The 22,458-nt window shown below is 37.9% G+C and overlaps 1 protein-coding gene across 4 annotated transcripts; it reads right to left on the reverse strand.

The window, feature by feature from the left end:
* Nucleotides 1-1,040: 1,040 nt before the first annotated feature.
* USP16 (ubiquitin specific peptidase 16) lies at nucleotides 1,041-22,359 on the reverse strand. 4 transcript variants are annotated; one of them, XM_052793806.1, is made up of 18 exons: nucleotides 22,229-22,359; nucleotides 20,021-20,126; nucleotides 17,285-17,463; nucleotides 16,531-16,634; nucleotides 14,010-14,113; nucleotides 11,968-12,146; nucleotides 10,898-10,990; nucleotides 10,084-10,214; nucleotides 9,624-9,711; nucleotides 8,664-8,742; nucleotides 7,694-7,785; nucleotides 6,662-6,718; nucleotides 5,332-5,499; nucleotides 4,047-4,719; nucleotides 3,244-3,338; nucleotides 1,937-2,023; nucleotides 1,472-1,628; nucleotides 1,041-1,367 (listed from the first exon to the last, which is right to left on the reverse strand). In XM_052793806.1, the coding sequence occupies exons 2-18, from the start codon at nucleotides 20,085-20,087 to the stop codon at nucleotides 1,243-1,245; spliced, it is 2,478 nt and encodes an 825-aa protein (XP_052649766.1). In that variant the 5' UTR covers nucleotides 20,088-20,126; nucleotides 22,229-22,359; the 3' UTR covers nucleotides 1,041-1,242. The 4 variants fall into 4 exon arrangements, with proteins under 4 accessions (XP_052649766.1, XP_052649764.1, XP_052649765.1 ...); XM_052793804.1 differs by having other exon boundaries at nucleotides 11,968-12,149; XM_052793805.1 differs by lacking the exon at nucleotides 22,229-22,359 and adding an exon at nucleotides 21,922-22,002 and having other exon boundaries at nucleotides 11,968-12,149.
* Between the last annotated feature and the right edge of the window lie 99 nt (nucleotides 22,360-22,458).

Consider the following 22,458-nt stretch of genomic DNA (forward strand, 5'->3'; position numbering starts at 1 on the left):
AATGGCAGCCTGACAACAGTGAACTGCATCTCATTCTAATGGCCTTAAAAATAAACACCGAGCAGTGATAGCTAGCGTGATGCAGAGTGCTAGAATCTTTCAACTGAAGCCCCGGTTAAGATTCTTCTTGGAAAGTAAACAGTTTGTGTGTCTCAGAGTCGCTGGAAAGGAGAACTGCACTTGAAATTCAAGCCACTTCAATAATTAATCCTTTTATTACTCTTGCCAGTGCTACTCTGTTTCACAGCCAAAAGGGAGTGGAAGGCTAAATCAAGTCGGGAACTATCTTATGCCTAAATAAGGCTGCCATACAACAGCTACACTAATGCTCACTTTATAGTCAGTTGCTCATGTGGCTGAAAAATAAACTCAGCAAGTTTTCAGAAGGATTGGCATACTGATATAGTCAGCTGCACAAGTGCTACTGCTGATGACTGTAAGGAAGGGTAACAAGACTGCCCATTTTCTTAGTAAGGCTGTTGTGAAAAATGCACTGAATGTAAGCAGCTGCTGCTGTAGCATGGAGGAGCCAAGATTTTATTTGTATGAAACACAATGTGAAGCCTAGCCTGTGGAGAGGAGAACTTGAAAGTTACAAGTCATTGTGGGACTAGTTTTCTTACTCCTCTAGTGCAGAAAGACTATGCTGGGGTGCCTGTAGTGAAAGGGAGAGCAAGCTGAGCGCTCAGCCTTGCCAAAATACCCACGTAAGGTTCCCATGCAAAATTCCTAGAGAGTCTGCAAACTGAGGGCTCCTCCATTGGACATAAACCAACAGTGGAAAGAGAGCTGATGCTGAATTTGTTTCACCTCTGAGATGTGTAGGAAGAAACAGCTTCTTATGCTTGGAACCCTGTCCTAAAATACACATGGAACAGATGATAGCCAAGATAACTATAGTTCAAAATCATAGCTGGTCCCTTTAGAGCAAAAGAGCTGCTAAGATGTACAGCACTTGCAGGAAACTAAAAGTAGTGGTTGCTTGTCTGGGCCAACACACAAATTACTCAATAGAAGCTCAAAGCTGTAATTTTGAAAAAAAAAAAACCCCAACCTTTTATTTAGTGAAAACACTGGAAAAAGTATAAGTTAACCATTTGTCAGTGTGTCTTAAGAAGCATAAAGGATATTCCTGCAGTTGTATACAGTAGCTCCAACATTTAACAACATAATTTGTGAGTCTGTGCTTTCTTTCAGACCACTTGAAGATGGCTGCACATAAAAGAAGGCTTCTCAGATGAGTTACAGCAGTCGCTCATAGAACAGGAGATAGGCTTGCGAGCTCAGCACTTTTGATGCAGACACAGCTTGTACATGGGTATCACTGATGTGGAACCACTGCCCATTTACTGGTTCAGTTTCTAAAGCTGTGAAAAGAAGAATTTAGGAGTAAAAGTTATTACAAAGAACTGAAGCAATCAATCCTATTACTGTTCTACAGTAAGAAATAACTTGTAAAATATTTATTTACCTTGAGGAGATTGTCCTCGAAGGACAAGATCAGAGAGATGGTTGTTCATACTTCTCATTTTAGCATAAGCAGTGTAGTGCCCAGACCTCATTGTTCCACTATGTTCAACAACTCCATAGAGAGAGTACAGTACTTCTGTATTCCCTTCAGCCACATTCTATAAAAGCAAAAGTTTAGGTATTCAGGTATGGGGTTTTAAACAAGGCTAGAATGTAAACTCTTCACTTTGCTTTGCTTTGTTTGCTGATGAAAGGGAAGCTGGTCATTACAGATTCATGCAAGCACTACAGCTGTGAACAGTGGAAGTACGCTGACTCAACTACAAGTTGCACTTGCAAGTTATCCTGTATTATCACACAAAATAACTGAAGCTTGACAAGCGTTCTACAAAGATTCTGCTAAGCAGCTTAATTGTGAAAGCACATTAGACATGGGAAAGGAGAATCTGATTGTTTTTCCACTTACTTTACATTTAGCTGTACAGAAAGGAGCCAAGTCTATCACTTCTGGAAACTTGATATGCCTGTTAACCTTCCGTAGATTAAAACCAGCCTTAAAGAGACAAAGTAGAGGAAAACCCCATAACGTTAAAATGTAGCATATTAAAAGCATGCTAAGTTACTGCATGTTTCAGGTTAAAGTTTCAACAATACAAAATTAGTTTTACATGACAAAATTAGAAAAAAGCAACTTTTTTTTTTTTCCCCTCCAATGCCCAAGGTTTTCCAGCATTACCTCCTTGCCCTCATGTGCTGCACTGGAGCACAAGTTAAGACAGCTCTTCAACTTGCTCTTATGGTAACTTAATGGTAGCAGAAGTGGAAAAAGAATCAGCTCTAATATACTTATATAACTACAAGGACATCTCTTGCTTCTCAGATACTGTAATATGCCTAAGGATCTAATTTTATATCATCAAAACTGATGTAACTTCTACTCCCCCCTTATTCAAATAATCTCCAAGTATCAAACTGGAAAAACAAAAGGAGATGATGACAAATGTTATTTTGTTAATCATGTTACTGTCTCTTGGAATAGGCTACACATTTCCATTTTCTCTGTGAAATTGTTTTTCATCTACTTAGAGCCACCTCCCTTATCTTTGAAGTATTTTAACAAAAATACTGAACAGCTTTAAATTTAGAAGAGGCAATACCATCTCCCATCCTGATTCCTTTCCTCTTTCTTTCTGGAAAAGCTGAAGCCCTAAAATAAAATTTTTCCTACGACTTGGAAAAAAGGTAAGCCACTTTGGTGTCTATAAATAAGACTTAAGTTGCATTGCTTTCCATTCATCCCTTTCCCCACACCCACCCCCCCAGTAAGGCTTGGAATCCTCTCTTTTTCAATTCTACTGACCTATTTTGTTACATCCATTTAGTAAGGGACCCTATTCTATCTGTACTGAAATGTAAGAGTCCACGAACTGCTGTAGTAGCAGGAAACAATGCCAAGATACTGCTGAATACGCTAAGCGATAACAATAACGAGTGAATATATAGCAAATAAGCTCAAGGAACAGTGTTTTCCAGATAACTAATGGAATATTCTTTCAGGAAAACACACTCCAACTCCTCAAAGACCACAAAACCCAACACTTTGCACCAATGCCTTCCAAACCTTGGGAAAAAACAAAACAAAACAAAACAGGCTTATAGGAAATGAAAATATGCTAACATTAGTTCTAAATTAAGCTAGTACTATGTGCATACATACATATTAAACTGATACTATATACATACACATTTTTGCAATATCAGCCTGGTACTTACCTGTTGAAACCTCTTTAAGTGAAGAGTTAAAATTGGAGGAGCAAGAGAGATTAACATCTGCTTTTTGGCATTAGTATAAACATACTTCTTTTCACCTGCAGAAAAGAGAAAACACCAATGATTAACATCTAAACAAATGTTACAGCAAGAATTTCTTTAATTTTCACTATTTACACTGTTACAACGTCATCTACTACAACTGAGAAACTGAACATTCCCCTTTGTAACATCACGTTAAATGATGAACTGTACAACAGCTGCCATCTTGCAGATCCTGTATCACAAAAGTAACTGCTCACACCATGTCTGAGCAGTGTCAGCACAAGCGGTGCTTGTTCTCTACAACTCTCACAATCAGAAATTGCATGCGGCTTTTACTGGCTTTTTCAGCAAACACCAACATGATTTCCCTATGACTGTCATAGCAGAATTTTCACATTTGAGGAAAGAACAGAAAAGTCACCTGCTAAACAGCTACTCCCTACAATCATCCACATAATGAAATTTTAGACTGAAATGCCCTTTCCCTCCCTCCAAACACAAACCCACTCATCTTTGCTCACTCTTTTCAGTCCTGCAGTATTTGTACCCAACCTTGTGACCCTACTATGCTGCTCAATTAAGAGCTTACTTGTATTAATCTGCGTGAAAGAGGTTCTCACAACCTACCCACTGAATACTAGTTCAACTGCTCCAAGTTAAAGTTATACAAATACCACTTTAGGGACATTTCCCCCCTTACCCACCCAAGCAGCAGATAGGGACATATTTAAAGTTTTCTTTTAAAAGGTAATTTGTCATACTTTTTATGTTCTTCTTTGGTCCATAATGTCTTTGTGTACATACATCACAGAGTAGTTTATTGGTCTCAGTAAGTTTTTCATTACGGGTAAATTGATACAAACAGTGATGTATTGAACCTTCTTCGGGGTTCAGACCTTCCCTGTTTGCAAGAGTACAAAATGCTGTTTCTGGATCTTCAGTTGATACTTCACATGTCTTGACAGGAACAGTTTGAAGGTCGTCTAAGGTACTTGTATCAGATTCATCATTGGCACCCAAGTGTAGTTTTGAAAAGTCAGTAGCAAGCTCTTCCTCATCTTTATTTTCATCACCCTTATCTTTCAAAGATAGGTTGTCAAGGCCACTGACAAACTTCATAGGAGAATCTAATCCTTCCATAGGGAGATCCATGAGAGACTCACTTTCTATACACTCTTGTTCTGGCTTTCCTGTATTTTCATGCATGCTCTGAAATTCTGTACTACTTCCCTGTACACTCAAGTCTTTTTGAGTTAAGCAGTGATCTCTGCCATCATTTGATGATTCCTCTTCTTTCTTCCTATCAGGAGTTTCAGAGTTAATTTCTGCCTCTGATTCTTGGTTATACTCGATGTCTTTTTCTGATTGTTCAGTTGCACAGATATCTGTTAAGCGAAGCACCTTTCCTTGAAGTTTTTGCTGGCGGCGCTGGCTCTGTACATTGGAATACATAATATACAAAAATACAAAAACCAGAGCAAGTTTACATGATATTTAGCATTTCTTACAATTACTGTATCAAAGTTTTTGTAGCATGCCATAGATGCAAAGGGTTGGAAGGGGGAGCAAAATCTATGATTTGATGATCAGAGGTGATCACAATTCAACCAATACTGAATTTATCCTCACTCAGATATAGTTCCCACTGCTCCTTGTTACACAGTATCTTCAAAATACAACTAACGATTTCCTTTGTATCTTCCTGATAATTTCTTATGCCTGTATTCTAAAGTTTTGCAAATATTCTTGCAATCAATGACTGGAGAACAGCTGCCTGATACAAATTAATACTACTTCGGACAGGCAACAAAAATTCCACATTCCTCTGGATATTACCTTATTCCTAGCACAGCAACTCTTAACAGAACATGTAACATCTTAATAGCAAAGACGCAGATAAAATAGGTCTTTTCAGTTGTGCATTTGAGTGAGGAGAAATTTTGAGCTGTCTCCTCCTTCATCTAAACCGAGGAAGTAGAAAGAATTTGTTTTACCAGAAGTTGCAAGCACTTCAGTAATAAGAGTGAAATACTTATCAAAACCAACCTTGGCTTGTTTTTTGGCCTGTTTCTTTGCTTTTTTCTGAAGGTGCTTACTTGTACCAGGGGGCTCATCTCTCTGCTTAAGATAACAGTCATTGTTTTTGTCCTCTTCATCTTCAGATTCCTTTTCTTTGTTTTTTTTAATGTTTCTCTCATTTGTGATTTTTACTTTCTGCAAAAAACAAAAAGCTACAAAACAACTACAGAAGTAGAGATGTTACTGTCCTGAGTAACAAAATAGTATTCCAAAGAAAACTGCAGGGATGAAATGTTATGTGAGTTTTCAGGTCAAGATATAACATTCTAGTAACTGTAACATACAACTAACTCATTTATGCCACCCTAATGTTTACAAAAGAGGTGTCTCACTCCAGAGGGAGTCCACATGAAACAATGACTTGCAGAAAGAAACAGTACGAAAAAGGAAGACTATCAAGGGCCAAATTCTGAACCTGTAAAGGGGCAACATTACCTTTGGCTCTAACAGATGTAAATCTCATTAAATGCACTGAAGAGTAACATTTTACACAAGTGGAGACATTTTCAGCTGAACTGCCTGCCACAGAATTTGTTTGTTTCTGCTAAAATGAAATTTGTTTGCTGCAGGAGACACATGATCCCTTTGGCTGAGGGGTTTTCATTTCCATATTTACTCAATAGCTTTTGTGTGAGCAGTGCTATGTAACAAATCTGAAATATTACATATGCAGACTATCAATATGAAACACAAAGCAAATAAAGTATTTTGAGTGTCTAGGGATGAATCAAATAAATTAATATTGATCAAATAAGTATTCACAAACTATCCTACCGTTTCTTAACTTTATTCAATAACCTGAATATTATGAGAAGTATTCTTGCACTCAACGCAGAAAAATGGATGAAAAGAGTAAAAAAAAAAAAAAATAAAGCATTCTAGCAACCACTAGACACCCATCACTGTCATGCAATTTAGTTCAGTTTTACAACAGTGAAGATGAATTGGGAAACATTGTTCTTCGCAACTCAGCCTTCTACAATAGTGAGACAACACTGGAACATACTAGATTATTCCCTAAGCCAATCTCTACATCAGAAACATTAACTGACAAAGCAGGAAGATCACCAACAGACTACCAGTAATTTTCCAGAGACAATTTATGAGCCACAACTTACAGGAATGACTCTCATGAAAATCTTATTCTCTATCTTTCTGGGCAAATTTATAATTTTAACTTTCAAAAGAGACATTTAGAAGGATGCATAAATCCATTCCCTAGTGATTATATAATAAAGGTGTTTTCATATAAGCAAACAAAAACTAAGCCAAAAAGCAAGCATGTACAATTTCTTACCTGATCATCCAGTACAGGAAGTGACAAATCAAGGAAAGACTCGTGGACCAAGGATACCTTTAAAGGAATATTCAAGAGACCAATTTAATTTTCTTTGGAAGTGGCTGGCTTGCTGTCAATAGGTTTACTTGTATGTAGCCTTGTTTGCATTCAGTGCATGCTTTCAGTTGTGCATACAAATGTAAACCACTGATAATCTACCTTCACAAACAGCTATCCCTGACTGAAATCTAGCAGTCATATTACCACAGAAATAATTTACAAATTACAGTTTTCTAGTGGCCCAGAATGTGAGAACCCAACTTAGGGCCTATAAGATTGACATCTGCAATCAGTCAGGACGTTCATCTAGCCCACTCACTAATACCCTTAATTACTTCATTCTCAAGATGCATTATCCCAATAGTGCCTTCTTGCTTAACTGTTCTCCTGGCAATCCCACGGTCATTGCAATGTGGGAAAGGGAAAGTACTGCATCCAGTAAGAGTTCCTGTTTTCTCTCAGGACTTAAAACAACTGTCTGAAGCTAAAAAACAAGCACCAACTTTGTACAGGTGCCCTACAAACAAAACCAATTTCCTCAAGTTATATTTTCAGTGTAGTACATGGTCTGAATTTAAACTTTCTCTTCATCTTCTAACCTAATCATCTGACGAAAAAGCAAAGGACCCTCAGCAGCACACTGCTGGTAGCAGAACAATTCATTCACTCTACAATTTGTAGCACTGGAAGGTGTTTACTAGGAATCTGAGAGTGAATTCCTCTGGCAGAGGCAGCTTGCTGTTGCTGACCTCTTTTTCTGGAAGGCTTCTGAAAGGAACTGAAAGATTAGCTTTATAACACATGGGAAGAAAGATTCCAGCCAAACCATGCCCCTCTTTGAAAAGTATGCAGCCAGTCAACTCTTAGAAGTGTATTAACTGAAGCAAACCTCTCCAGTTTCACTTATGTCTCCATATAGTTACTTTGGGGTTCTCCTGCAGATTACATAAAATTATACTCTAGGCTATTCAAAGCAGGTAGTTTACTTACAGTTCTGCATTCCTCACACATAATTGTACTGGTTAATTCTCCACCAAAGATTCGATCTACAACGCTTTGTATTCCCTTTTTCTTTTCATATTCTGGGAATTGACAAAGTATATAGTAAAGTTAATAATATTACATATAATATACTGGCAACCAATTTAGTTATGGCATACCAAATTAAAAAAAGAAGGAGAATACAGTATGCAAGATGTATGATGGAATGTGTTGGCCTGTTCTGGTTTCCTCAGGAAGTACAGCAAGATTCTTAAATTAAGATTCGTTTGTATATCAAAGGAATAGGGACGAAAACACATTTGCAGAAGACAGCTTGACTGAACCAACACCTTTACCTACTTTCTCGAACACATTTCCCTATTTTCTCAGAAGTACTGCATCCAGTAAGAGTCCTGTTTTCTCTCAGGACTTAAACAACTGTCTGAAGCTAAAAAACAAGCACCAACTTTTATAGGTGCCCTACAAACAAAACCAATTTCCTCAAGTTATATTTTCAGTGTAGCACATGGTCTGAATTTAAACTTGTTCTTCATCGTCTAACCCAAGTCATATTGAAAACTTTAAAAATTCTTTTGTTCACTGTTTGGGTTTTTTTATACTACTATTAAGTAACAATGGACTATTAGGACTGAATAAATCATTACATGCATGTGCTAATATTTTAATTTCTTACATAATGTTTGAATGATTAAACACTACCCAAACATATTTTAATGTATAATGTCTAGAGAATCAACCCTCTCTTACACTGTTAAGAAGGAAATGCCACCAAGTTCAGTAAGACATTTAAATAAACAGACTAACCCATTGAGCCTTATATTCTAGATACACACATATTCAACAGATGGCATAAAGTTGTACAATTAAACATGTATCTTTTGATTGATACTATTACTTTGTGTACTTCAATGAAACAGAAGATTTTAAATTATCACAACATCAGTAACATGTATTTTACCTTTAATTTTCTTTTTAAGTTCTTCTTCATTTTGTTTGTTAGAGTCAGTCAGCGCCTTCAGTATTCCAACACTTACTTGCTGAAATTTTCAAAACAAATACACACTGTAAAATTTCCTAAACTAATTCAGTTTAGTTCATTTTACAAAATGTTTCAGATGGAGGAAAAAGTTTAATCTTCACCAATTAAGAGAATCAATACAAACAACACAAACACCTGTAGAGATACAAAGTAGTTCCTGCGGATCTTAAAAAAATAATCAACCAAGAAACAAGCTCGCAACCATAGTGTTGCAATTAGTATGTATGAAAAATCAGTCTAAGGATGAAATACTTTCCCAAATTAAAACTGGAAAAAAAAAAAGAAAAAAAAAAAATTTCTACAAGTGAACTTTCAGGCATTTCAGAAATTAAGACAAAAGGACAATCTTTAGGGTGACTACACATACTTCAAACCCACTTCTTCTGTAGAAGTTTTGAACAAGTCAATCTATTTCTGAAGGACAACAGACATTTATATTAGAAGTGTTGAATTAACTGAAGACATTCAGAGCAAGCAAAATTGAATCCTTCTACTTAATTTTACTAGAAAAGCATAAAGAATTACCAGTATGCTGCTTTCCAAAAAGGCAGAAAATATTATTACCTTAGAAACCTAAACAATGTGTGCAATATATATAAGACACATAGGCCACAAACAAACTTCTCTCTTTGAATAGTTTTGTTAAATGAAAACAGTAATGCCTGTGGTTGCTCCTTCACAACCCCACTGTTTAGAGGCTGCCCAGTTTTATAGCTTTGTTGCTAATCTGCTTCAAGTAAGTGCTATGGGCAGCACAAACCACTCTACAGGGGTTGACTTATCTCAGAAAGAACGATCTTTCTCCCTTCAGCAGAGGAGAAAGTCTTGGTCTGGGGTATGTAGCAGAAAGGTATGTGCAACTATGAAATTAGCACTCACTTGGATTTCTTCTGCTCTCATTCCATCAAGTAAGTAACGAAGCAATTCATGACTGTCTTGCTGCTGATAACCTTTAAATCGTATTGCTCTGTTAAATGAGACAATAATTGTAAAGTATAACTGAACTTAGAGATAGACAAAGTAAAACCAATTCATACCAGATACAAAACCACAAAATCTCAAGCAAGTATGTATATAAAAACAACAAGTGTCTAAGATGGTATTTTCTAAAAATATGAAGCTAGCTAATCAGAACATCACTGAATATCTTTAATTTTACTTCTATTCATTTATATTTTCCTCTTTATCCTCTTCTTTCAAAACTTGTTAAGTATTATACAAATTTTATATGCTGTGATGTGAGCTCAAGAAAAAAAAAAAGGGAGAAAACTGACCTTCTTTTTAAACAACTAAAACTTTTTTCATACTCACTATGACAAGCAATTGTACAGATACTCACTTTTTACAAACCTGAGCAAAAAGTTCCTTAGGAGTGACTACCCCTTTTTTTGTCTCTTGCATTTCTGTCAGGAACTGATACATGGCTAATGTCAAAGGACCTGGTTGATCTAGTTTTATCAGCTGAGGTTCCTGTTTTAAACAAAAGCAACAAAGTTGTTTTGCCTTAATTTGGTGACAGACATTCTGGAGTAAGTTTTTCCTTATCTAAAACACTTCAGTTCTTGAAAACATTATTATAAAATAGAATACACAAAATTCCAAAATGGCAGTAAGTTAATCTGACAAAACCAATCAACACATGGTTTCTCATGAGATGATGCCAAAACGTTGGGCTAAGAATCATTAATTATTTATTGCTTAGTTGCAACTCTGCATTTCTTGCTTTTATTAGAAAAAAAATACAATTTCTTAAAATGCACAACCCTTCTTTCCCATCTAAATCCCTAACTGTAATGACAGGCGCGTTAAAGTTAGTGCTGCAGACATGCTCTAGTTTCCTATTTTGCATTTAGACAAGTGAGACCATAGCAAAAGTTACACATTTTCATCCTTTAAATAACTTAATCATAATGTAAATACTCCTTTGATGACAACTAATAGTTAAGAGTATTGAATCACTGCTCTTTTACTTTGAAAGAAAGACCTCCGTTGACTTCAGAAGTAGCTTTATGGTGAAGTTCCCACCGATTTTACATCTTAATCTTGTTAGTGTTTAGCTGAAACAGCTTTAAAATTCAGAGATGAATATTGCTTGTTCCTTTAACAGATTGGAAGGGCAGGGAGAAACATTATGAAGGTCAAAGCATATATACCATGGATAACTCAGGTGACTCGATCTTAACTGTTGTGCCAGGCATTTTAGCTTCTTTAAGCAGCTCCCTCAGGACTGGAGTTTGTGATAAATTCTGTAGAACAGAAAAGAAAGAAAAAGATGGGTAACTGGGGAACAAGAGGAAGGGCAGGTGAGTTCCACTGGTCATGGAATTTGTAGCAACCAGACTAGCAGCAATTTATTTTTCCCAAACACAGAACTAGAACAGTGACTACCACTCTGGAAATTCTAACAGAGTTAACATTTAAAGGTACACTCCATACAGCAAACATGACTTCCAAGCGTCCTCTCTATGTATTACCTTAGATTGCAGAAACCCTAAATGTACTATTCTACAGACTGATCTTTTGGCAGTCTGTTTACTAGTGTCTGTTTCTAAAATCAAGCATATTTGCTTCGTTTAAAACATGTTTAAAAAAAAAAATGAAAATCAAAGTTTACTAAAACCTGCAAGTACAGTGGGAATTTTGTTTGAGTAAAGCTTCAGTATCAAGAGCCAAAGAGCACAAGATTACATACGAGTTTTAATACACATGAAAGAGCAAGTTTATTCTATCCAAACACCTCTTGGCCAAGCAAGACACACAAGATGGCAATGCAATATGCTCATCCTGTTAATAATTTACTTTTATTTGATTTCCTGTTGCTGACAGAGACATTTTTGTTTCAGTAAACACCCACAGTCTTTGGGTATTAATCTCTTATATTTCAAGAGGTCAGCAAGGGTGATATGCCAGACTATTTCTTTTTTTTTTTTACTAAATTAGGAAGTTGCCATGCTTAACCTACATCAGTGAAAGACACCGTCCGTCAAAGACAAGGCAGTTTGTCATATTTTCCCTTAGAGCATGTCTGAACTTGCAGCTCCATTTCTTCATATTTCTCTGGGCCAACACACTATTTTTAGAAAGAACCCATCATTCTTGGCAGATAAAAATAACATTCTAATTGGGTCATTGTAAAATACTGGGGGCGGGGTTTTCGTGGAGTCATTTGTTGGGGGTTTTTGTTACTCAAAGTTTTTTTTAAGAGCAGCAATAACTACCATACCTGCATCACTGCATTAAAGAAACATGTATTCCCCAAGTTACTAAGTCCTTTCACAGTCACTTCCGAGTTAGTACTTGGATGAGAATTCTCTTCTTTAAGTGAGACTTCCTTTTCTTGCTCATTTTTGCTGTCTTTCTCTACTTTTTTATTTTCAAATTCTTTGTTCTCTTCTTGTTTTTCTACTGAAATGATAAAAAAAATACACATATTAACCCAGTAACAGGGAATGGGATAGGAAAGTTATTATAGGCAGCAGTAATCTACAATGTTTAAAACTTAAACATATGATAATTGTTCTGTAATTGTATAAATGTAACACGACCAGTTTAGGTTCTTAAACTGTCCAGGTAACAGGAGTTAAAAAATAAACAAACCAAACCAACAACAACAACAAAATAATCAAGAAACCCCTGAAATGCCATTTCAGATCAGCACACAAGTTAAACATGCCAATTGGCCCACGAGCCATTCATGCCAACAACCTCTGAAACTCTGCATGTGTTATCTGAAATTTCATTCCTGTTGCAAAATCACCTATGTTAGGACTTTATACAACAAGATGGCATCTGAGATAATATCCCTTTTGACATGGCACTATTGTCTGAAATGAAATGTACAGGCCTCCCACTGTCAAAGCATTCTCATGTTCATTTCATGAACCTAAACAGATGAAACTGGAAGGTTTATATTCTTCAAGACACATTAAAGACATTTTCCCCAAAATTACTTTGGTGTATAGCTCAAACTTGCGATGACCTGTTTAATAAAACTGTAAGGGAATTCCAGGTAATTTTCAGAATAACACCCACACTGCTTAACACCCACACTGGTTCTGCCAGTTCGGCAGTCTACTATTGATTAGATTTCTGATAAAGAGGGCTGTGAGCCAAGGTTAACTTTAGAATAAAGTAACACCAGCTCAGAGGAAGCAAGGAAAACAGACAATACAATCTTTGCAGATGGACAAGAAACAGATGGATGGACAACAGATGGAACACCTGAAACAGACAACCGCACCCAGGTATTGATCTGTTTTCCAGCTCAAACCTGAGAAGAAAATTTTGGCAACCAGTATGAAATTCAAATATCAGATATAGAGAAACTACGTATCTGGGAAAGACTGACCAAAACCACTCAAAGATTCTGGTCCCTGTGGGAAAACCTCAGCTGCTTCCTGAACAAATATTCAGAGACAGCCCCTTGGCATTGCTGGATGGTTATGATCTATTTCCCAAGGAGGCTATGATTTCACCCAAGCGTAGGATGGTGTTGGCATTTTTTATAGCTATGAGTTACAGCACTTATTTTGATATGCAAATTATTCCAAGTTTTCCAGTGGAAATGCCTTGTATAAAAACAGTTTTGCCATTGTGGAAACAGGGGGTTTTGCTGGGTTTGTTTCCTTTTAAACACCCATGTTTTGCAGCTAAACTGCAGGCTGAACACGCTATTTTAGAGAGTTCTGAATGCACTGCAACTACCTATACTAAATGTACAGACCCAGCAGACAAATCTTCTTGTATACTCCTTCCATTAGGAAATGTGCTGCAACAGCTGGAGACTTAGTCATTCCAGCTGATACGTTCACAAATACCTACAAAAATACTTACAAAAAAAAAAATCAAATCAAATGATCCTTAAGCAATGACAATTCTCCTTCAGATCAAGACAGACTGAGCAATACTGATGAATAAACACAGCACTTCTAAGTACTGAAAGTCAATTCCTTACTCACAGAACAACTGAACGTCACATTTAAAAAAAACAGTTACATTAAAATTGTATTTCTGGTCTGTAAAAGTTTAGAGGACACTGAGCAAAATCCTGGTCCAATTAGGTCCACGGGCTAGGACATTACTTCTGCTATCAGAATTCTGACAAAGAAAGAAAAAAAAAAAAAAAAAGGAAGAAATCAGCTTTTTGCTTTACCATAAGGTGCTCCAAAAGTTAAATCTAATTTAGCGTGCCTTCTAAATTTACAGTACTGTCTCCTACATTTAAGGGATTTTCTGATTTACTGTATGTATACTATAATTACTTACCTGTACATGATGAGTCAATACAAACTTGTTTTCTAACATAATCCACAGTCTGGCCCAATCGGGTTGAAGTGCTATATGGAACTTCATTATCGCATATGTAGCACCTGCCTCCGCCCCCCCCAAAGAAAAACAATTAATTTTTTTCCTTTTGTTTAAAAATCCTAAACTATTTGCTTGTTTGATGCAATTCATTACACAAAGTTACAAAACTACAAGTTTTATTTTAAGATTTAGAAGGCTTAAAGAAGAGTTCAATCTATTCCTGATCAAGAAAACAAGAAGTCTAAAAATTACCTTTACTAAATGATTTGAGTGACTGGAGGTTGCAATTTACAAATATAAATTAGACTCTTAAAAGATGTTCTTAGAAATCTTGTTGCAAGAAAAATAAATGCAGGAAAATTTTACCAAAATCAAGAAACTAAGATATCAGGCCCTAAAGAAAATTACTTACAAATGTTATGGCATGGGAAAATATTCTGAGAATTCTAGCCAAGCAAGTACTTCATTATATTTAAATTGGATAAGAAATAAATCAGTGTCCTCCATTAATCCTGCACACTTTTATTTGCTCTTCCGCTGCTGATAGAAACATTTGTTTCTTTATGAGCAAAGAAGTGCGTGGTTAGGCCACTAATCTCTTTTAAACAAAATTGTGAGAGAAGCTGCAGTGATAAAGGCTCAAGTAAGAGTAAAATTCTGCCAGAACACATACAGCTGAAGGAGAGTTCTATGTACTGATTTTGTAGTTCTGCCCAATCAGCTCTTTGAAGAGGTGACAAAAGGTATTGAAGAGAATGCAAATACTTCTGCACTTTGAAACACACCAATTACAGTTCTTAGGCACAAATGCATTTAGCAGATTTCACAGTTACCGTAAGTCAGGCTCTATTTTCTGATATGAAAAGCAGCAGAAGCCTGTAGCAAAGTGCTTCCTTAAATTTCCAGCATCCCTGGAATTAGCCGCAATTTTCACATTTCTTCATGTCTCATTAAAAAAAATTGGCTTGACTTTTGGATCCCTAAGTATGTATTTTTTGTCTATCTGGTTAATTATAAAAATAGTCATTCTCACTCCTGGAATAACAAACGACAGTTACTTCTATGGGCCATTTTAACATCATAACCTTTCATCCCTCAAAAATTTTGTAGGTAACCTTCAAGGAATCAAGGGATTAGAAAAAGTTGTTCAGCGATGGCTGTTTGACTAGCGGGGGAAAAACGTTAAGTATATCCAACTGCTATGTCATACCAGTACTGAAAACGCATACAATAGCGCTTGTTGTAAACCCAAACCAGCAGAACTTAATGAATTACTAGAACTCTCCTCTTTCTCCAAGTTCAAAATGTTTCTTTGAACTGTTTACAGGTACTATTCAAATCCAATTTCAACCACATATGCATGCACACCATAGAGAGATTTATTCATACATTCATAGCATTAATAAATTCTAATCAAAACTGCTTTTGCTTTTATGTACTAGGCCCACTGTGAAATACAGTTCTTGATTGTAGGTTTGATTTATAACAATAATTTATACCCGATATATCAATCTCTGAATAATTTCTTGTGCAAGTTTGTACAACCAAGAGATTCTAGAAGGAAACAAAACATCTTGCTTAGACAATGTCCTCTCATTCTCAAGTACTTAGATTTAAAAGTTATATAAGTTTTAGAACAGAAAAAGTAAAGCACTCACTTCAAAACCGTAATTTTAACACAAATTTAAATTCACAAAAAGAAGTTTACTACTTCATTAGTAGTACACGTTATTAATAATGTCCATTTCCATTCTAGAGTTCAATAAAAATACTGATCATTACACATAAAAGTGCTAAATATGGCCAAATAAAGAGATAATGTTACATAAAATGAACATAATGACAAATACTAAGTTTAAAAAAAGGTTACTAAGAAAAATTAAAAGTCTAAGTCAGGCACAGTATTTCTGTAGAACACAGTTTAGAAAATTAAGGTTCCCCCTTATATAGTAATGCACTATTCCTTTTAAGAGAAGGAAATATGACCAGGGAGATGGAATTTGTATTGATTGACCCAGTAGCATCTTGTAATTCTACAGCTGTGCTTCTTAACTATACATATAGTTTTAAGAAGCCATATTTATTGAGAAAATAAAAGTAATTAAATTTGTCACTGTGTGCGCATCTGAAAGGAGCTTCTCCTAAGGCTGAAAATTAAGATTTAGAGCTACATATCAACATTAGTTTCCATGTGTCAGTATTGTGACCAAGCAAAAGCAGTAAAATATGAAGTCAACAGCATTTGCTAGATGGTCAATTTCAACTTCAATTATGAGAAGTTTCTAGTTACGAATATTACAAGAAAGTAATACTTATTCAGCAAATCTCAGCAGAGACTGCTGGGATTTTTGTGTGTGGAAATGCTTCATATACATCTAGAGATAAATCGTAGAATTCACAGAGAAAAGAAAACACAAATTACATCCCAGCCTCTGTTGCCCTCTAGCTCTATCTTATAACTGTTGCCTGACAAACTCACCACACACTCCAGTTGTCCAAACTGAGAACCAAACAATGGGGATCTGATCTTGGCGTTGCATAATGCTTTAAAGCATGCTGTTCTTGAGAATTTCTGCCACAGCCCTATAATGTTGATAACCAGAAGTGTCACAAAATCCAGTTGACTATCAATGAAACATACATAAAGTCAGAGTATAAACAAAGTATTAAAATGAAAACTGTTTAATTATGTTAACTAAGTAGGATAAACAGATGGGTCTCTATTTCAAGACACTTATTTCTGCAGAGAGAAAGGTAACTTACTGGGTGCAGAATAACCATAAAGTTGCTCAGGGACTGAACATCTAATTTACAAATTCCAGTTTGAACAGCTTGAAAAACGAAACAGAACAAAAACCTCTTCACCATGCAGAGTTCTAAGTTCAATAAACTAATGTGAACATAAGACCTTTTTGTAAAAATCACAAATTAGGAACATTAACAGAAATTTTTATTTTCTTAGCAAAATAATTTGGACTTTCTAGGAAAGTAAGTCCTCAAGATTGTGTTTTAGCCTTAAGTCTGCTAAATGCCTTTGTGCCAAGCTTCTAAGTACTTAATCTGCAATTCAGAGCAGACATTTTTTAATCACACTAAAATATACAAAATCATTTATGTAGCACCACCTTTAAAATAAAAAAAGTGATAAGAGTTTAATTAGAAGCTCTCTTGTTCCACTATATTATGAGGCACTGAAAGATATCGAGACAAATTAACAACAAAACAAGAGATACCCTGTGGCCACATTTTAGACATAACCATATCGAAGGGCTTTCATCAGTGTCCTCCTCAGATTTCTCTTGTGTCTTATTGTCTGCCTTGCAGTCCTGACAAACACGCCATTCCACGTTCAGCAGTGCCTTTTTCAGATGACCTTGTTCCAGTCCTTTACGAATATGCTTGCACACAGGTGCTACAAAATAAAAAGCACAAGAAGGATATAGGTATCATAACAAATGCAGATGTCTCTAGGCTTCAAAGACACAGGCAGCAATCCAGAAGCTAGGATAGCCTTTCTAGAGTCAAAGAAACATTGACAATTTAGCACATATATCAGAAAGAAACCCTTTGTTACCCCCATTCACAATCCAGGGATATTGTTGCTGCATCCTTAATTACTGCATTACTAAAAAAAAGAACAAACAACAAAAAAACCCAAAGTATCACTCAAATCTACATCTAGTCAGAGGAGTTGACAAAACCTTTGGATACAAACCTACCTACTGTGCCAGGCTGTGGGCTTCTATTATTGTGGCGTTACGATTCCCACACCTCCCAGGGAGCAGCCACAGCCCACTGCCACGGTTCCCAGTCACCAAGGCAGCACCTGGCTGGCCTATAAAAGTGGAGATTATGGAGGTTACGCTTCCAGCTGAGCTGCCTCAGTGAAAGTATGCAGCAGACTACGATAAAAACGAACGGCAGAGTCATCCTACCTATACCATTATCACTTCGCACTACAATACTACACCCTACTTGGAGCTGCACCTTCTGGGCCTGGTGTGAACTCTTATCTATTTAGCCAAACTCTGCTAAGAAGTGTTACACGGAGAACAGGCATCTGTTGCTATGAGCTACTATCAGGAGTTTGTCTTATCTCTTTTTTAATTTTTAAGTTTGTTGGTTACACCAACACTTGAGCAAAGAGAAGCTGCCTCTAAGCTTAAGTCATGTACAGAGAAATTGCTATTGACAGACAATGCATACGCAAACTGATTCAAGTTCTTCCAAATAAAAAATGAGGAACAATTTTTTTTTTAACTGTGTAGGTTTCCAAGACATTTAGCATCAGCAGCCTACAGTTCTTCACTATTTGCAGTTACAAACGTCTAAATTTGCAAATACAGGGTCAAATATCTGACAGTACAAAGAATTACCTCAAGAGTCAAAAAGCACAGAGTAAACAAACCCATGCTAAAAGAAAAACACTGTATGTACTTAATATGTTAAAAAAAATTACATTTTTGTGAAACTACTATTGAGAAGAATTATATAGTTGTTTACATAATTCAACTGTCTTAAGTCCTTTGCTACAGAGATATTTTTACTGCTCAGATAGCATAACAGCTCTGAATTTGTCTTTGTTGAGGACCATATGCTAGATTACAGCCTCAAGATAGCAAACTTTTCTTGGAATGAGCTGAAACCAGTCAGAAGTTTTGTACCTACAGTTCTGTTTCTGTCCAAGATTATAGAATTTTACCACAGTACAAATGCTAGCCAAGGAGAGCCAAATACAGATATTTTGATGCATTATTTAAGCCTTTTTAAAAAACACAAGCTTCATCTACAACTTCAAAACTGTGGTTTTTAAATAAACCTTTTGTATATTGGCTGCTACTATACAGTGGAATTATTCACTATGATCAGTCTTAGTTTACATTTGTGGCTTTGCAGGACTTTGTCAGGGTAAGCTAGCCTATTTTAAGCCACAGAAGTGCGATGCCATCAGCAATTGCACCATAACTGATTTTTTTTGCTGGAGAAAAATGAGGAACAGTCATAGCAGATATTGATCTTGACTCCAGAAAACAAACAAACAAACAAAACCCCTAAAAGCAGCTAAAAAGCCGTAGGAGACAGAAGCTACCACAAGACCAGGACAAGCAGGAAACCAAAGTAGAATAGAATTGGATTTAAGATAAACAGGCCATCACACTGAGGCTCTCGGCTAAAACTGTAAGTGCTCTTTCTTCCAGCTAAATTAGCATGGCTCAACTTGTTTCCCCAGTCAGGATCAACAAAAAAGATGGGAAAGACAAAATCTGTGACCTGGTAGACAAGGTGGTAGAAAAGAATGCTATGCAGCACAAGGAAACACAAGAACTAGAATAACCAGGGTAAAGAAGATAACAAAATTTCAATACAGGGGTGAGATCCAGCTAGAATGGTAACACTAACAATTTGGGATTTTCTCTAAACGAATCGAAGGCAAGGAAGAAAAAGAGGTTTTAAGGGAAAAGCACTATGACTGGAGAGCTGAGGTGTCCAGGGCTGGTATCAAGTTAGTTGCCAGTGTAAAGACAAATGGTTTCACAGAAATATTTTAATCACAATCTTTTTTGCTGGAGTGAGAACCTTCTGCAACAAAATCTGCATTAGGAAAATGCTACTTAAACTTATCATGACAAGCTTAGCAGCTGACTCTACTAACCCTTCCTATTCTGAGGAATTTTATATGATTCAACACGATCTGTGTACCAGTAAAGAACTGTGTGTCCGAGTTTCCTGAAAACCAGAAAATAATCCTGGTTTTCAAGACAGGATTATTATTTTCTAGCATACTTAGAAAAGTAGCAACATTAATATTTCTTGGTAGACTTCAGTTTCAATTATACGAACACACACTTTGTAAATGAGACTTCAAAGTCAGTGACTAGTGTAAAGGCCTTCTAACATTAATGAATTTTCAAGGCCTCTGTGAGGTTAAAACAAACATTAGGACCACAGACTTCTCTGAGGACACATACCCACATACTCCATATCCAGAGTCTCATCAGACTGTGCAGTTTTGCCTTTGATGCGTTTCTTTCCCATATTTGTAGTCTGTTAATTTTTCTTACATGCAACAGTGACCTAGCAAAGAGAAACAGTAAATTAGAAAGTAGGTTTTGGTTTTACTTCTTCATTGCTAAACAATGAATTATTTCTATGGCCGAGATGTCCCTTGAGATGAATTAACTTGTTTTAATTTGACATTTTCAAAAGAAAATAAATTAATTATACATTAACATGAAACAATTGTAACCGTTGTAGAGACAAGATCACAGTGTGAATTATAAAACCCAAATGATTTAAAATCTTAAATCAAAAGCGTTGCACAAAAGAACAAGATGGGAAACTGAAGCATCAAAAATCCTGTAAAACTTTAGGACTTGTACTAACTAGTAACACAGAGATTTTCGGAAAAAGAATTGTCTTTGTCCCAATTAAATCTTCAAGTTTTTTGCAATTACAATCTTTCAGTTTTCCTTACTGCAAATTCTTTGTATCTTTGATGAAGTCTGACACATGGAAATATGCTAATATATTGGAAAATATACAGACAATGGGAGTTCCGATTTTTCAATTTCTTCACTGGGGGAGATTTATCATCAACTTCCCAACATACCAAGCAAATAATTCAGATAGGGTCTGATATTTGGTATGCCTGTAAACCCTTCTAGACAAGAGTGATCTACCACTACAGAGTCCTAAGCCAAGTGCTTGCCTTCAAAAAGCTGGCTACTGCACATATGGTAGGACATTTTTAGCTTCTAGTCTGTAGCCCCTGTAAGGCCCTGTGCCTTATTGCACAAAAGATCAGATAAAGTAAAAAAATTGACATATGCTGTACAATGAAAACGTGCAAGCTGAAAGGGTTCAAAATGAAGTCTCTGCAGTCTTACGCAGTCTTTGCAGACTGGCCTAACCCTGCTGTCCATCCTTCACACAAACATGTTAGCACAGTGCTAAACCTGACTTGTAACATTCGTCCTTTCAAAATCATTTCTTAGCTCATGCTCAGCAGCACACCAGCCACAGAGAATAGCTGCCCACTTGCAGCTGTCACAGCCAAAAAATGAAGCTAGCCCACGAGAATCAGAGAGAAATTAAGCTGGGAAAAGTTTAGGCACGATACCCAGAGAGGCCTTTTTGTATGAAAAACCTTTTTGAAGCATGCTTTTAGGACAGATTACCCAGTCATTAAATGACAGGTAGGCAGCCACTTCATTAAGAGTGGAATTACCCACTTTTGCAACTTAGCATTCAATCTGTTCACAAAAAGAAATAACAGTTCATCCAACAAACTCCCTCCACAGCACATTTTTCCACAAAAAGCTACAATATTTTATGAACAACTCTAAACTGTTAAAATCCTTTCTAAAGTGACTTTGCTCCTGCCAGGAAAGCAGGAGAGCACGAACACATGTAGCTGTTAATTTAACCCACGCTGTGTCTGGACAGACTTGTCTGACAGGCTCTTCACCAGCCTTTTTCACGGAACGGCCCACGCGAGGAAACGCGCTGCAGAGCCCAACAGCTAAAGCAATGAAGCGACCGTTGTATTTACTTTTTTTTTTTTTTAAAGTAAGATAGAGCTGTCCGCAAACGACCGAGAGTGCACCTGTGTCCCACAGAGACCCGGGAAAAATGCCCGCAGAGGCACGTCTGCGAAACCACCGAGGCGCGGCGGGCGCCCGCCCCAGGCAGCCGGCCGGGCCCCAGAGGCTCCGCCGGACACCCGTGGCCGGCGGGGAGCCGACGCTCCCTGTCCCGAGGGCAGCGGCGGGGAGCAGGTGCGCCCAGGGGCTCGGAACAGCCCGGCCGGGCGCTCGGCTCGGCCCGTCTCGCCCCCCAGCCGCCCCCCGCCCCGGGCCGCCCCACTCACCCCGTCCCGCGGGCCGGGCCGGGCCGGGCCTGGCCGCGCCGCCCACGTGCTCCCCGGCCCCGCCGCTCACACGCTCGCCCCGCCGCCGCGCACCCCGCCGCGCTGCACCGCCCCGCCTGCTTCCGATTGGCCCGCGCCCGCCTCCCGCGCCTTCACTGACAGGCGCCGCAGGCAACAGGGAAAGCCGAGCGTCCCGGCCGGAAAGGAGGCTGCGGAGCGCTGGAGGAGTGAGTCCCGGGGTGGGGGAAGGAGAGCGGCCGCGGTGGTAGGAGCGCGACGACAGGACCGGGGTGCTTCCGTCCCTCACCTGCCGCTGCCGCGGGGCGAACAGCTCGGTGGCGCATGGCTCCGTCTCGGGGCAGCCCGGCAACTTCACCTCATCCCCAGGCGGTTGGGCGACGGCCACCGGCTGCCATCCACGCTTCCGGCGCGTTGCATTGTGGGGCCGTGAGGGCACGGCGGAGGGGAAGGGCGGTGAGGGGCACGGGCACGGGGACGTGTCGGCGCATGCGCGGGCACCTGGCGCCTCCCCGCTCC

The sequence above is a fragment of the Harpia harpyja genome, chromosome 8, assembly GCF_026419915.1.
Source record: "Harpia harpyja isolate bHarHar1 chromosome 8, bHarHar1 primary haplotype, whole genome shotgun sequence".
In the NCBI taxonomy this organism is placed as follows: domain Eukaryota; kingdom Metazoa; phylum Chordata; class Aves; order Accipitriformes; family Accipitridae; genus Harpia; species Harpia harpyja.